Source organism: Apodemus sylvaticus, chromosome 2 (genome assembly GCF_947179515.1).
Source record: "Apodemus sylvaticus chromosome 2, mApoSyl1.1, whole genome shotgun sequence".
NCBI lineage: Eukaryota > Metazoa > Chordata > Mammalia > Rodentia > Muridae > Apodemus > Apodemus sylvaticus.
The window spans coordinates 25,255,801-25,272,612 of NC_067473.1; the positions used below are offsets into that span (position 1 = coordinate 25,255,801).

Sequence of the window (16,812 nt, forward strand, 5' to 3'; positions counted from 1 at the left end):
AGGGCAGCAACTGCTGGACTACACCCAATTCTCTAAAAGACGTGGGCTCTGGGGAAATGTATTAAGATAAATCTGGGATAGAGGTGCATGAACTCTGCCCTGGACTGAACTAAGGAATGTGAGGTGGGAGAAAGATGTATATTTAAATAGTCCACTAAGTTCACATTGTGTCTGCTTGATTCAATCTCAGGACAAAGAAGTGGAGTATCTCTGATGGCTTCTGTCTAGCCCCTTGAAAGGTTCCCTGGGCTTTAGCCTCAGCACTTGATACTTCATAATGGGGCACCCGCACTCAGGGGAGCTAGAGATTGTCATTGGCACAGTATCATGCTAGCAGCAGTGGATAATACTCAGTAGTTCAGAAGTTAATACCCACTTTCATCTGTTATTAATGTGGTCCCAGGGAAAGAGAGAACAAAATCTTTAGAAAAGAAAGATTATCTCCACTTCTCTGTCCTCCCAGAATGAAAGACTCCTAAGGAGAGTATGGTAAGTTCTTTATAATAGACAAGGATTCATAGCCGAGCCCTTGGATGTATGGTATTTTTCAGTTTTGTTTCCTGTAACAGGCTCCCAAATATTCCATGTTGTCCTCTACCTGGCATGCCAAGTTAAATTTGAGCTCAGATATTCCTGCTTCCACTTTCTAATGTGTAGGTTTACAAGTGGGGCTCCTGGGACTCTTAGGTCAGCCCTACTCACTGAGAGAGACCTGGGTTTTTTAATGCTGAGGCCTTACCAGTATAGCCACAGCCATTTTGTTCCATGTCTGCCCCCTGTTTCAGATTGTTGCTTTTATATGCAATAATTGACACAGAAAAAGTAACTTGACTAAGAGCAAGGTCATGGGGATCACATCCTGTTGTGCTCTGTATGATGTTTGTTAACTTTATAATGTTCTAAAAACCTTTACATGGGATCCATCAAATTAAGAGGACCTGAGTTCAGTTCCCAGCATCCACATGGCTGGTTCACAAGAAAGTCCAGCTCTGAGGAGCCTGATGCCCTCTTCTGAACTCCACGTACAACTGAACACATGTGGCAAATGCTCACAAAGACACACACACACACACACACAAAACACACACACACACACACACACACACACACACACACACACACACAGGAGCTAAAAGCAATCCACCCGAGATGCATGAAGCAACATGAATATCAATAGTAACACAATGCTAAGTATCCTGTTTGCTAAAGAACAAATGGGAAGCAGCAAAACTATTGAGATATAGTTTCTGACAAGAGAATGCAGAATAATTTTTAAAATAGGCATGGATTTAACATGACACCCATGATGATTACATCTCCAAACGGAAAATATCCCTGTGGATGCCAAGGGCTCAATGGCCAGCCAGTCTAGGTAAAATGGCAGGCTACAGCTCCAAAGAGAGACCCTGTGTCTAAACGGAAAGTGGGTGTTATAGAGGGAGCCCAACATGGATTCTGTCTTTGCATGTGCGTGTGCACATGCATACTAGACAGAAACAAAGAAACAGAGACTAAGTAAATTATTTCCTGAAACAATCGATAAAAGGGAAGTTGGTAGCAGATAAACAAGATCTGAAGGCATTGGCAGTCAATGTAAATACAGGGGCAAAAATGTCAGCACAATAAGAAGCAATGAATGAATGTTAGAGAGGAAAAGTCTATGCTGCCTGTGTCAGAAAATTGATGTCAGGAATAAAGGAAGCTTATGAGAAGAATAAATATTTAAACTTGCCTTGTTAGATGGAAATTTACACTCACACTAATATAAAAGAGAAAATAGTATGTTAATCCGGTGACCACAGAACTGTGACAAAAACCTACTTCAAAAGGAAGTTTTAATAAATTCCAAAGCGATTTATCACTCAGATCACATTCTTTCATCAAGATGAAACAAGAGGGAAAGGTTAGTGTCTAAACACTAGCATCTGCTTGACAGTCTCTCATTGGCTCTCCTTGGTAACCTCTGATTGGTTCCTAAAGCAGGAAGAATGGACTCGCCCCCTTCCAGGGTTGCTTAACTGTTTACAGAGCCTGGGAATCAGAGCAGAGGTTTAGCTTGGCTTCAAATGGTGGCAGTGACAGAATTGGCCACTAGATGGCAATGGTACTTCTTATTTATCTTCATTTACCAGAGAGCTTCAATGGTTCCATTAATCCCTATGCAACATAAAGACTAGGTTTTCTTTTCTTTTCTTTCTTTTCTTTCTTTTTTTTTATTTTTAGGACGTTTATTGTCACATTATTTAATTTTTTTCAGTAATAGATGAGGTCAAATACCTCCTGCTTTTCCAACATTGCAACATAAAAGACAATAGTCAAGGTAACAGTGAAATTAAAATTAAAAAATACATATACAAAAATCTAAGGTCTGGGAGGAAACCTGACTACAATCTACATGTAGAAACGTGCAAATGACCCCAGCCTTGTCTTCGGATTGCACCACTTCACAGATCACAGAGTGGGGTGTCCTGTCACAGAAGACTCAGCCAGGCTCAGCTCCAGGGGTGGTGGCCTCTGCCCATTCACATGGGTTCTGCTCAGCTGAGGTTCACATCTTGCTACTCACGTGCTGCCGGCTTTCAGAGACTGGTACATATGTGCAGGCTATCAGAGGACAGCGCTCTCCCTGGCAACCCCACACTCACCTCGGTCACTGTGGCCCAGCAGTGGCTGGGAACAGGTTGTCTGTTTGAAGTCTCAGCACTGAGATACAGGGGGCACTTGGCGAGGGCTGCTCACTGTGTGTGGACCTGAAACCCCCAAGGATCCCTGAAAGGTTGCTGGTCCCTGGTACTAACCTGGCCACACCCCTCAGCTTGTGAAGACTTGGTGAAGCAGGCAGACAGCTGTTCTCTCCTCACAGGAAAGAGCCAGAAGCTCAGCAAGCACTGATATAAACCGTTGAGCACAGAGGGGAAGCAAGTGAGCGAGAGACTGCTACTTCCTAGTCAGAGCACTGCAATAAAGAGGGCTCTAAGAAGTGGTCCCATTCTGTCTCCTAGCTTGCCATCTGCTCTAAGAATCCTGTGTGTCTGGTGGCTGAAATGAGATGCAATAGGGATCAAGTGTCAGCAGCAGTTCAGTTGCAGACAGGGCCCTTATATGAGTTAGGGAGCTAAAGAACACTCTGGAGAAGGTATAATTCACACCCGAGCTCCCAGAAAGTAATTAATGTACAGAGGGGCAGGCCTGGAATGCAATATATTAAAAAAAACAGTGGGATGACTGCCAGGAGACTGGACATGACAGGCCAAGTCTTAGGAGGTAACGCTGAGGTCCCCAGCCTTCTGCACCCTCATGGACCAGGGCAAGGAGGGTGCCAACTGGCTTTGTATGCACAGCAACAGAATGCAGCCTGCCAGACTGCTCTGAGAGCAGAGCATGCTGTGTGAAGGCAATGGTGAGGATGGTGTGCAGAGCCCAGGGCGGCTCCTGAACGGCCAGAGGCTGGGGCCCTCAAAGAAGCCAAGACTGAAGATGCTCTAGGCCTACAGAGCATCTCTGGCCACTGTAACAGCCCAGGACAGGGGACACTACAGGCCACCATCAAGTATGACAACCTACAAAGCACTTGGTTATGCATCTTTGCCATGGGCTGTGGAGGGACAGGCGAAGGAGTAGAGAGCACCACTATGTTTGCACAGGCTGGCCAGAGCTGCCACCTTTCCACACTGTGACCTGCTGGGCATGGAGCCATGGAGAGTGGCTTCCAGGGCACTAAGCAGGGACACAGCTCCCACCTGTTCTCTACAGTAGGGAGAGTGAACCCCTGACCCGGCCTCTTTGCTCATCCTGAAATGCCTGAGAGCAGAGCCTTTGAAAGCGATGGCACAATCTTAAAGGCAGTGTGGTCACTTTGGGAGGTGGCACTGAGGCCTGAGCTTGGCCACTCTGAGCTTAGCTGCATCGCTTGCCCCTCTACAGCCTAATGTGAGGCCAAGCTTCCAAGTTCGTGTGTCTCAGTGAGAACCTGCATGTCAGAGGGAAGAGTCGTCTGCAAGATCAGCTGGGGTTGTGTTTCATTAATGGGAGCACCGGTGTGTGTCTATGCAAACCTGAACCTTGGTTAAGTTGTGTCAGCAAGGAAGAGTTTCTGAAGGGAGGGAGGAAGCTGTGTTCCAAGGTTTTACAAATCAATACCAGGGCTATGGAGTGGATTCAGCGGTTTTGCAGTCCCTGACTCAGTAGCTCACACTGACTCACCCAAGTCCTTCTGCCAGGAGTTTGCTGTTGTGGCTGCTAGTCCAGTATTCTAGGGTCAGGTATTGGATGGCATACATTTGAGACAAACACTGCAGGTCCATGCAGGAGGCAGACACATCAGAGACACATGGCCACAGGCCAAGGAAGCCATGAGAGGACGGCAGAGGGACTGTCTCTCACTGCAACATGATGTCTTTCAGGTTCTCCTGCAGGATCATGTCCTTCACAGCATGAAACAGGACAGGATGCTCTTGGTGTCTATGGCAGTGGTGAAGTGGTGGAACAGGGGTTGCTCAGTTCCTGCGCTTCCTGTCAAAGCACTGCACTAGGTAGTGCTGACATCCTCCAGCCATGCGGGGTCACCCTTGAAATCAGTGAAGAGCTTCTAAATGCTCACCAACTTCACCTTCTCCACCAGGAGGTCCATCGTGTTGAGGAAGAGGATGATAGAAACATTGAAGAAGAGCTTGTTGTTGACAATGGTCTTGAAGATGTTCATGGACTCCATCAGTAGGATGGTGCACCTGATCTCCATGAGGACCTGGTCGTACTCACTCGAGGACTCCATGAACAGGATGGATGTGATCCCATGAAAGCACTGGAAACACTTCTGGCACTGCAACCTCTGGCCGCCCACATCCACCATCTTAAATGAGATTTTCTTTATAATAAAGTCATGTTCCACGATTCCCTTGGTGGCCTTTCTAGCCAGCAGGATGTCTTGTTTACTGGGGAAGTAGTTCAGTTGGCCAATCCAATCTAAGTTATCCAGGAAGTACTTCACTGATTCATCGAGCTGTAACTCACTTCTGAGGCTGAAGGCTTCCCTGATCCCCGAGTCTCTCCAGAGTGCACGCAGCACTGGCACAAGGAGCTGGAAGATGGCAGGCTCCACAGGCAGGCCTGCCTTGTTCTCAAGGCCATCAGAAACATCGCTGCTTCTCCTTCTCAGAGTGGTGCCAGGGAATGCTGAGCTTGTCCCGAGGGTCTACAAGCATCCTTGGGCCTCGCCATTAAGTTTGCAGCCAGTGCAGACCTCCTTGTCCATTCTGGCATGCGAGTCTCAGGACCACAGCTAGAATCTTCTGAGACGAAAGCCTCAATTGGGAGACTGCAGAGATCAAAGTAATCTTAAGGAAGTTGTTGAAGATGGATGGTGTAGAGGAACTCCAGCAGCGCCTTCTGGTGGAACTCCAGGCCCTGGATGATGTGCATCTGCTTGAGGAAGGTGGACTCGCTGCTCTAGCCTGCACCCAGCAGCAGGATCTTGACCAGCCGCCACAGCTCAGCATTGATGTCTCAGTTGTGCCACCAGGCCTGGTGCTTGAGTCATGCACTGTGCCTGCCCTGCGCTCTCAGTCTAAGGCCTCTAAAGGCAACAAGCAGCTGCTGAGGGTCTGCACTATCTGGACATGGCCTTCCTCAGGCCTCGGCCCTGACCCACTGGGGGCCTCATGCCATGCACACCCCTCAGCTGGCACGGCCCTCCCTGGCCAGGCTCTTCCCTGTCCTCCTCTCCGTCATGCTGTGTCCACCTTCACCGCTGCTGCCCAGAGGCTTTCACTCACCTGGCCAGCTGAGGGGCGGAGGGGAAGGCGAAGACTAGCTTTTCAGATTCAATTCTGGGCCCTTCAGGGTTTGTCTCAAATAGCTAATAATGAGAATATGATATTTATGGTTAATAAGGTATTGTCTCATAAACATAATATTCCTTGTTTATTCTTTCAGATTGCTAAAGCACTTATGGGTCCTTTAAGAGATATGGGCAAGACATTTGCTGTATGCTAAACTGTTAGGGGAAAAAATTGAAGCATTCTAAGATGTTTCTAATTTGAATATGTGATAAATTGTCTCATGTTAACAACACAAGGATATAAATTCACAAAGTAAGTCTTGAAAAAATCTATCTTGTGTATTTAATTTCAGGTAATAGAAAAAACAGAAACAAAAACTGACAAATGGGAAGCAACTCTACTTAAAGATTCTATGGGAGGAAACCATAAGTCAGGAAGTTGCTCCTATTCCAAATCCCCCTGGTGAAGTGTAATACCATTTCCTTTAGGACAGGCTTCCTGGGAGGACGAAGACCATCTGCAGATGTGGACTGTAACACCCTGGCATCCTAGGATGTGCATCTGAGGCTCCCAGTCAGAGAAGTGCAAGCCATCTCTGTCTGGTAAACCAACAGAATAGTTTCAGAGCTGTCATAGCAAGAAGCTCTCAGATAAAAGCCTGATGCACAGAGGTGTGAGCATGTGCACAGCTTATGGCCAACTAAACCGTGTTTCTAGTATTGGTCATCCTAGTAATCTTTCACACTAGTTCCTTCTGACAGCTTACACATGCTTCCTAAATCATAAGGATGCTTCCAAAGTCAACAGTGGATTCCACTTCTGAATAAGAAGAAATCAATCTGGTGGTTCCAAAGAAAACTGGAAATGGTTTTACCTGAAGACCCAGCTATACCACTTCTGGGCATACACCCAAAAATATTCTGACATATAAAAAGGACACATATTCCACTATGTTCATAGCATCCTTATTGATAATAATCAGAAGCCAGAAAGAACCCACATGCCCCTCTATGGAAGAATGGATACAAAAAGTATGGTTACAAAATAGAGTACTACTAAGCAATTAAAAAACAAATGACTTCATACAATTTTCAGGCAAATGGACGATCTAGAAAATATCGTGAGTGAGGTAACCCACACAAAGGAACACACATGGTATGTGTCTCCTGAAAAGTTGATATTTGCCCTAAAGTTCACAATGTCCAGGATACACCCCACAGACACTATGAATCTTAGAAGGAAGGGAGACCAGAGCGTAGGTGCTTCAGTCCTGCATTGAGGGGGTAACAGGATGATTGTGGGAGGTGGAGGTAGAGGAGACCTGGGAGAGAGAGGTGAGGGAGGAAATAAGGGGCAGTATTAGGTACTGGAGAGGATAGGAGAGAAGGAAAGAGGGTCTGGAAATGGAACAAAAATGGGTAGCAGGGGGGATGAGGAACTGGGTTAGCGATGTGAGGGACCCAGACACCAGGGAAACATGAGGTTCCCAGGACCCAAGGGGGAGGATTTTAGCCCTAATGTGCAGAGAAAGGGGAAACAGAACCTGTAGAGACCACCTAAATGGGATAGGTCCACCTCCACACACTCAAACAACCCTGAGACCCCCTCCTTAAAGGGATGATGCCACATACTCATTTTGAAATTTTAACCCATAAATGTTCCTCAGCAAAGGAAGAACAGGGACAACAAATGGAGCAGAGACAGAAGGAAGGGACATCCAGGGACTGCCCTACCTGGGGATCCATCATAATTGCAGACACTGATGGTGTGGTCAAGAGGTGTTTGCTGACAGGAACCTCTTGTGAAGGTTCTTAGGGAGGTCCAGCAGGCAACTTACCCTTGGTGCCACCCATTAGACTGACGTCAGGGAAACTGGTGGGGAAGCTAGGGGAAAAGCTGAAGGGTCAAGGGGAATTGCAACCCCATTGGAAGAACATCTATTGCCAGGATCACCCAATGTTCCCAGTGAGTAGACCATACACAGAGGAGTGTACAGGGAGGGATCTTTAGCTTCAGATACATTGTAACAGAGAATGGCCCTGCCTGACAGCAATGGGAGGAGAGGCCCTGAGACCTGTCAAGGATTGATGCCCCAGGGTAGTAGAATGCTGACTCTGTAGGGCAGGAAAGGGGGAGTGGTGGAGGCCCTCATACAGGCAAAGGGGAGGGAGAAAGGGACGATGTGGTTTGAGGGGTTGTTAGAGGCATAACCAGGAATTAGTATATCATTTGAGATGTATTCGAATGGAATGATTAATAAATACATTTAAAACAATACACATATGCCAATCATTTAATTTTCCCAATGAAGGCTCAGGAGCCAGATGCTGGGGTGGAAACCTGCCAGGTCAGAGAGGCAGGGAAAGCCCTCAGCTGACTTTGCTACTTCACTGACCTCCCAGAAGGAGAGCATTCTTTAACAGTCTCCACATTGTTTTAAATATCTTTCAACTTAAAGACCTTCCTTTTGTTTAGTTATATTGATTCCATGTCAACTGGTTCCTTGCTCTGCCTCTTGTCCTGAAGTTGGCATTCTTTTGCCTTGCAATAAAGGTGTGTACTTGAGCTAAGCCAAAGAACAATAAAGTACTTGTTTACAGTTAACAGAAAGCTCTTGGGTTAAAGGTCTGTGCTAGGTCTGAGCTACACCATAAAAAAAATGTATTCTGTAAATAACACAATCTTGGGGTTTACAATGTAATTGAATAAACTGCAAAATAAGTTAGCAATGTTCTCTCTGCTATAGAAATCATGATGGGAACACCATGGTCCCAAAGAAAATCAGAACTGGACTCTTGAAGCTGTTGCACATGACCAACAAGTACCTAAAAAGCACCAAAGAGACTCCTAATCCTTATCACAAGGGATAAATTACCCATTCCTCTTGTCACATATTTTAGGCCAAGATATCACCATTCCTAGCCTTGGCTCTTTGTCCTAGGTGCTGCTGAAGGGAAGGGTTGGTGTCTAGGGTTCACCCAACAAACCACAGGAACACTGAATTAAGTTAAACAGTGAAGGTTTGATGAATACACACCCCAAGATGGAATGAGGGCAACAGCTCAACCCTGAGCAGGAGACATTGCAGCAGGGAATGACCTTGCCTCAACAGGTGTGAGACCCTTAGTCCCATAGAAGATTGATCCCGTAGTGGAGTGGAGTGCTGAAGCACTAGGGGAGGAGAAGGTGCGTGGGTGGGGGAGCACCATCATACAAGCAAAGGGTCCTGACTCGAGCCATTTTAGATGTAATAGTACATATTGACCTTGAATGTGATGGGTACTAGGTGAAGGATATAGATGTGAAATTTCCTGATTAAAATTCTCACAACATACAGTACATAACATGGTACATGGACTGCATGACCCTGGTCTCAGTCAAGATTTTTTTCTTTTGTTTTACATGAAGGATTTGGAGGCATGTGACAACAACAATATGAAATAAATGGCGAGCAATTGACAAAGTTGCTACAGTTATGCAATGGCACAAAAATTATCAGAAAAAATGTATCATTATGAAAAATTTCTGCATGACCTTACCATGTTTAGACAAGTTCTGTGGCCTCTACAGATAATCCTTGGAAGGAGAATAGAAAAGGTGTTTGTTGCATGAAATGAGGGGCCTGAGCAGTGTTGCTCAGCCTTCTCAGTGAAAATTGCACCTCACTCTGTCCCTGCAGGGGATCCCCAATTGTCCTTCCAATTTCCCTGTGAACCAGTCTAGGCACACAAAGGCCAGGAACCAGTGCTGGTGTCCCACTCCTCACTTATGCTCCATTTTCAACAAATGTACATGTAGAAGCAAATACAGTGTGGCCACTTGACATTGATACTCTTCACATCTTACTGAGGGCAGCAATTGCTTGACTACACCCAAATCTATAAAATATGTGGGCACTAGGGAAGTATATCAAGATAAAGCTAGGAGAAAGGTGCATGAACTCTGCCCTGGATTGAATGCAGAAATGTGGGAGTGGGACAAACATGTATGGTTAAATATCCCACTAAGTTCACATTGTGTCTGCTTGATTTACTCTCAGGGCAAGGAAGTGTAGTATCTCTGATGGTGTCTGTCAAGTCCCACGAAAATTCACTGGGTTTTGGCCTCAGCACTTGATATGTGGTGATATGGCAGTGGCACTCAGGAGAGGTAGAGATTGTAACTGGCACAGTATCATGCTAGCAGCAGTGGATAATACTCAGTTGTCCAGATGGTGATACACACTCTCATTATTTCTTTTTTTTAATATTTTTATTTTCTATATTCTTTGTTTACATTTCAAATGATTTCCCCTTTCCCAGATCCCCTGTCCCCATATGTCCCATAAACCTTCTTCATTTCTTAATGTGAACCAAGGGCAAGAGAGAACAAAATCGTTAGAAAAGAAAGAACATTTCCCCCTTCTCCATCTTCCCAGCAAGAAACGCTTGTAGAGAGAAAATGGTAAGTTCATTAAATCAGACAAAGATTGGTAGGTGAGGCCTTGGATGGAGGATGTGTTTCAGTGTTTTCTCTGAAACCCAGTCTTAAAAATTCCATCTCATCCTCTACCTGGCCTCCCAGGCTAACATTCACCTCAGATAATCCTGCTTCCACTTTACTGTTGTTAGGCTTACAAGTGGGGCTCCTAGGAATGGTAGGACAGGACTAGTCACTGACAGAGACCTGGGCTTTCTAATGCTGAGGTGTGTACCCACCAGTGTAGCTGCAGACATTTTGTTCTATGTCAGCTCCCTAGTTCAGATTGCTGCTATAATGTGCCTGCCGAATCACTGACACAGAAAAGTAACTTGTCTCAGAGGAAGGTCATGTTGACACATACTCTTATGTTCTTTATGATATTTGATAAGTTTATCATGTTCAACAAAATTTACATAGGACCCATCAAATTAATGGTCAATATACAATCCTATATCTAAAATGACCTGATCAGAAATGAGCCCTGGACACTTACAACAATTTCAGAGAAGCTAAGTGTACTTTGGGTTTTTCTGTTTGTTTGTTTGTTTGTTTGTTTTTGTTTTTTGTTTTAGACGTTGATGAATATAGATGTTTGTAGCCATGGCTCAGCTCCCAAAATCTGATATGTGGTCCTGTTCAATCAGTATTATGGTCTACATTCATTAATCCATCCCTATTTATTTGAGAATGGTGTTTTTCTGGTTTGTGGGGCCGATCATGAACCCAAGCACAAGATATTAGGCCCTTGCTCTGTGCACTAACATACATCTATTATATTTTCATACACCCTTACCAATTTTAACTATTTTATTTTGTTCTGACATAATCTTATTTTATAGATTATAGAGGACTATAAGCAATCCTCCTTTGGTGACACTGGTGCAGAAATGAGACTCTGCCTGAGGGCCTTTCCATTGGTGGCTTCTGCCAACTGATCTCCAGACTCTCTTGCCAGAACCATGCAACTAACTCTCTCTCTCTCTCTCTCTCTCTCTCTCTCTCTCTCTCTCTCTCTCTCTCTCACACTTTCTCCTGTCTCTCTCTCTCTCTTAAGTCATCTTGGGACAGCTTTAACAAAGCTAAGCACAGGATATCATGAGTTTAGCCCCTAACACACATCCACATATTAACCTGCCCTGCAGGCTCTGCCTGGATGTAATTTCACGCACCTGTACCAAAGACAGGAGAACTTTTTACTGTACTTTAGAACTGGAGTTATTTCTCAGTACAGTTTAAAGGTTCATATTGCTGATTGAGGAAAATTTGAGATAGGATGAGACATTTCTGAGAAGGGTTTGAAAAGGAAACCCTCAGTTAGAAACACAGGGATTACTGAGGTGATGGCAATTAATCCCAGAGTAAACCATGGCCTTGGAAGGAAGATGGGCTCAGTGGCTATGCCCCAGGAGCATCTTCAGGAAAGAGCACTTAAGCTTCATGTTCAGTACAGGGAGAACATTACCAGGGAGCCAAGAGCTGTATGTAACCCATGACATCAGCAGTCCCTTCTTGAACATTCTATAATCTTCCGGAGAGTTCTTGGCATGAGCTGTGATGTCACCAGTGTTGTAGCAACAGCAGAGCATTGAGGTTTCTCAGTCAGTGTCTAGAGGATACACTGATAGACATGTTTGCCCGAATCAGAAAACTTTTTCGGAGAACCAATGTGGATGAGAGAGAGACTAGAGAGAGGAGGAAGGGAGCTGGCCTTTCATCTGAGAGTAATGAAGGACAAAGGAGGTGGTCATGGAGAATGTGGAGTAAGTACTGGGAAGTGGATATTGAGCTTCCTGGCAGAGTGGCCCGAGCTGGCCTTTCTAGCAAATTCCAATTCTTCACTTTCACTGAGTATTGTGGTTGTTAATTGGGGACAGAATGAGAGCATCAGGAGTCACAGAGGATCTAACCTACACCAATTTAGGGAAGGGCATCACTCACTGCCTTCACTACCATGCTTCTAGCTTCAGCTTCTCTGACAATAGTACCAGGGAGAGATTTGTGCCCCTGCTGATAACCTCTTTTTCTCAGAACTACTCTGACTTCCTCTCCCTCAAAGTTCCCACCTTAGCTTTCCCACTGGTTGTGGGTGGCAGGAATTATTGTACTGTAACCAAAGACCTATCAGAGTTGATAAACCCAGCAGAGATGCCATCCCGTGGCCACTTCTGGAGTACTTGTTGTTTCAATAGAAATAAATCAGTGTGTTCTCCCCCTGCAGGATGTTTTAAGGCCATTTCCTGGGCCTAGAGTAACAGGGTAGGAGATCTGAACATCATATAGCACTCAAGTACTTGTGAATAGTGAATTTATAGTGTGACTTGTGAAACCAGAGGACTGAGGACTCTGAGGACAAGTTGCACTCTGTGCATTTGTTAATAAGCCAGGAGAAGCCATCTCTGTGGTCATCATAAGAATACATAGGGAGACCGAGGACACACATGGCTGCTTACATCTCCTAGTCTCTATAGACTGATGGGAGAACTGAGATCCACTGAGGATGCATCTAAAGCCTGGACGAAACTCTGTGTGGTGTCACTGGGTTCTAGGCCTGTGGTCTACTTTATAGGCCTCAGAGTAGACTGTCTACACTCTATGCATTCCACAAAAGCAAGTTCACTTGTGTTCTTTTACCTACAGGGGCTGGCAGGCAGACACCATCCCCTGCAACTGTCCTAAGCAAGAAGCAGGGCAAGGAGGAAGAAGAGAGGCTGACCAGAGAGCTGCAGCTCGTTACCCAAGAGAGAAATGAGCTGAGAGATCGCTTGATCTATGTCACAGAGGGAGCCATGAACAAGAGGTGTGCATTGCTCCAAATGCTGTGGTGTTCATCCTGAGTCAATGCCACACTTTTCTTTTTAAGGCGGTTGATCATAGGAAGATGTATCTTCATAATATCCCTGGGTCAAACTTCATGTCCCTAAATACTTCTTAGAGGAGAGGCAGAACCTGAAGCTTTGTCAGGAGTAAGATGGGAAATGGACTCTTTTGCTTCCTCCAGGTCAAAAGTGGGACTTTTGGTCTGAGTGAAGAATTCAGGGATAGAGGCAATGGTCAGTAAGTTCCCAGAGTGCTTTTGGAAAGCCCTTGAAAGGAGGTGCTTTTGTGAGGTTCTAGAAGCTGAGATTTTGTGGTGAGTGTTTGTACTGGACTGGCAGGTGACTGAGTGCTGGAAACTGCTAGATGCAGATGGAAGGGCATGGTCCCACATTGTTCATCTCAGTGCTTGACTAGATGCCTGAGGCTCTGCCTGTTCCTCTTTCTCTGAGTGACTTATACTCTGAGACAGTAGTGTTGCATGCATTTCTTCTGAATTTTGTGTTATCTCTGCTTCTGTCTCTGATTCACTCTCTCTCTCTTTCTGTTACTGTCTCTTTTTTCCCTTACATGTGTGTACACATGTGTGTATATCTGTTTCTGTGTGTATGCATGTGTGTGTGCACATGATTGTGGTGTCTCTTGTGAATTAATTTTTTGCATGCTTATATTTCTCTCTACTCTTTTAAATTCAGGGATCTGTGACATCCAGGGTACTCTAAGACAGTAATGTTGCATACATTTCTGCTGATTCTCATTCTGTTCTCTCTAGTTCTGTCTCTGTCTTTATTTCTCATTCTCTTGCTCTGTGTCCTTTTCTCCTAATGTGTGTGTGCCAGTCTATGAGTCTGTTTGCTTCCAGGTGTGCATACAAGTGCTTCTGTTTTGTTTCTTTATATTTACCTCCACACTTTGGAATCTTGTGGTCTGTGTATTGGACTGAGGATTTGCATGCAGTTTCAAGGTGATGTGAGTCCTGATGTCTGGGAGCCCCCACTTTAAATAGCACTGTTCCTTATCTTTATGGGGACATTTATGTAAACAGTTGCACCTCTTGGGCAGATTATAAAGCATTGGTTATGTCTGGTCTCATCTCAAGATTATGTGTAATGTCTGCCTCTGAAGTGTTAGTTATCCAGGAATTATAATCCCTGTTGTCAAAACAGGGAAAAAATAATCACAGGTGTCTAGTTGGCAACGACCTGTGGCTTAGGCTATTGAGGGCACAAGGGGCTCAACTGCCCCTCCAGAGCTAATGAGTAAACACAGGGAGCCAGGGCACCCTCCATCTGGATAAATAGCTTATGCTGTCCTTGGGAAAGGATAAAAAGTTTCCAAAGATGAAAAAGATCCCACATGTAGAATCCAGGAATTGACCTTCCTGTGCTGGGAGTACAAGACCCAGTCTGTGTTCATGTATTCTTAGAACAGAGGGGTGGCCCCTGGTTGTGGAAAGCAGTAGCAGTATGGGGCATTACCAGAACAGGGAAGTGGAAATGGGTGGATGAGGGAGTAGGGGGAGGGAAGAGGGCTTGTGGGAGTTTTGAGGAGTGGTAAGCCAGAAAAGGGGAAATCATTTGAAATGTAAATTAAAAAATATATGGAATAAAAAAAAAGAAACACATTTTCAGCCAGGCCATGGTAGCACACACCTGTATTCGCAGCATTTGGAAAGCAGTGGCAGATGGATTTCTGAGTTTGAGGCCAGCCATGTCTACACAGTGAGTTGCAGTACAGCCAGGGCTACACAGAGAAAACTTGTCTCAAAAATAAAAAAGATATGTAAATATAAATAAATGAATGAATAAATAAATAAATAAATAAATGAAATACTTACATGTGTATGTGTCTTGGTTTCTGAAAAGGTGTTTTAAAAAAAGCACATGTTCATGGAGTTCTATCTTCCTGGGGACAGGCCATACTACACACCAAATCCGTTATATGAAAAATTAAAGTTAAAGGAGAAGGAGATTATGACATTTCTACACACCTTAGAGAAGGAGAACATTGAGGCCAAACAGACCTTCCAGGATCTCAAGAAAGAGATTAACTTCTATCGGTAAGTACTGTTCATGGAGGTCACCAGGCATGCAATGGCCATTTTTGACTTCCTTTGTTCCTGGACTGGAGAGTCTGCAGGTCTGATTCTATCCCTTCTGCCTTTTAGCCATCACTGTCCCTTGGGACTTCTCCTGTCAGTTTCAAAGTCTGTAAGAGACTGTTACTCATCCTAACATTGTCCAGGCATCATCAGGAGCCTCTCATAAGAAGAGTGATTCAGATCCTGAGAGGGTTATGGTACAGTTCTAGGTCTGTGGGACTCAGGCATGGTTTTACAGAGCTAAATGTGATCTAACAAAAGGATACAATGCCCTCCTCTTGATTCTACTGACTGCATTGAGGGTAGCTGCCACCTACAAATTGATGTTGCTGAAATGCATTGGGCTGTCATGGATACTTTCAGATACCTTGTTCTTTGGAGAGACATGCAACCTTATTGGTGTTTGGGCTGCAGCAATCATTTATTTTTTCCCTCAAGTTGCTATTTGCTGTTTGTGTACCTCTCAATAATGTATTGAGAAGTATTGCATTAGGTATTCCTGGGAACCTAGGTCCTGCTGGGGTTAATAGGACCTTGATGTAGGAATGGGAGGAGGAGCCTGCAGGATCTTACCATGAAGATTGTGTCTCTAGCAACCTGCACAGCCAGCTCCTGATGCAGCAGAACATTATGAATAAGAGATTGGTTACACTGAAGCAGGAGAACAAGAAAGTACATGCTGATTGGACCATCATTCAGCAATACCTGATTGACTTGAACCTGAATGTTAAAGATGAACAGGACAAGACCAGCATCCTCCAGGGCCAACAACATCAGGTAGGTACAAGCAGCTCAGCCTGGCTTATACTGACTGATAACATTTTCCCACTGCATCCATCTTTGCTTTTACACAGCACCATTCTAATGCACAGTCACAAGCAGCCACCCACCTCATGGAATGTAGTTGGTCATTGCTAGGGCTATGCACATTCTGGGTTGTGAACCTCTTGAGATAAGCTGAAATATGGCAAGTATACCTTTCTACTCCTCTTTATTCTGAAGACCAGTAAGGGTGATAGATCAATATCATGCAGCATTCCTACACCTGCTCATGATATGTGGGCTGCTTTGCAGAGCTTTGGGCAAGATCTGGGTCCTGTGACAGAGGTCACGCTAGGGTCCTGTGACTTCCCAAGTGGGAAGCAAGTTGAAGTGTTAAAATTCAAACACTAATAAGAAATATGTTATTCTCCTTGTCTTTGATCTGTGTAGCATGTGGCATTTTCCTTTCCTCCTGTAACCCAGTGAGGTCTCTTCCAATTGCCCATTTCTTGGTGTGCCCTGATAAAAATGAATAGCAGCTTGTCAGCCCATGTAATAGGCTAATGTTGCTGGATATTTTGCTGTGCCTGCAGTTATAACAGCAATGGTGTCAGTTAAAAGATCAACGATAACATTCCTGTTGAGATGTTGGGAGGCAGAAACCTGAAAGCTGACATTTAGATTCCCAACAAGACTCTGTCTTAATAACTGCCTTCCTCTTCTAGGATGCAGAGAGTGTAGCAAGAGCTGAAATTTCCACAGCCCAGGAAGAGGGCCTCCTGCAGAATGAGTTACCACTTCAGGAAGCCCCTGATGAGCTCCATCCTCAACAGCCACAAAATTCCTTGGATGAGTCTTCTACCACATAATTGAACTCCTCAGGTTGAATAGGCACTA

At 44.8% G+C, this 16,812-nt stretch overlaps 1 protein-coding gene and 1 pseudogene across 1 annotated transcript; one reads left to right on the forward strand and one right to left on the reverse strand.

The window, feature by feature from the left end:
• Nucleotides 1–4,379: 4,379 nt before the first annotated feature.
• LOC127677322 (guanine nucleotide-binding protein subunit alpha-12-like) overlaps nt 4,380–16,812 on the reverse strand; it is a 38,335-nt pseudogene continuing 25,902 nt past the window's right edge.
• On the forward strand, nt 6,877–16,784 carry LOC127677192 (disks large homolog 5-like). Its single transcript, XM_052172361.1, has 6 exons — nt 6,877–6,906; nt 11,803–11,998; nt 12,876–13,035; nt 14,968–15,111; nt 15,747–15,930; nt 16,641–16,784. Exons 1-6 carry the CDS (start codon nt 6,877–6,879, stop codon nt 16,782–16,784), a joined length of 858 nt encoding a protein of 285 aa, XP_052028321.1.

What these genes read in the sequence shown, in the direction of transcription:
- LOC127677192 (XM_052172361.1), top strand. Translation starts at nt 6,877, where the DNA reads ATGGACGATCTAGAAAATATCGTGAGTGAG. An exon ending in GAGGGAGCCATGAACAAGAG is followed by an intron (nt 13,036 to 14,967) that starts GTGTGCATTGCT and finishes TCCTGGGGACAG; the next exon opens with GCCATACTACACACCAAATC. An exon ending in AAAGAGATTAACTTCTATCG is followed by an intron (nt 15,112 to 15,746) that starts GTAAGTACTGTT and finishes TTGTGTCTCTAG; the next exon opens with CAACCTGCACAGCCAGCTCC.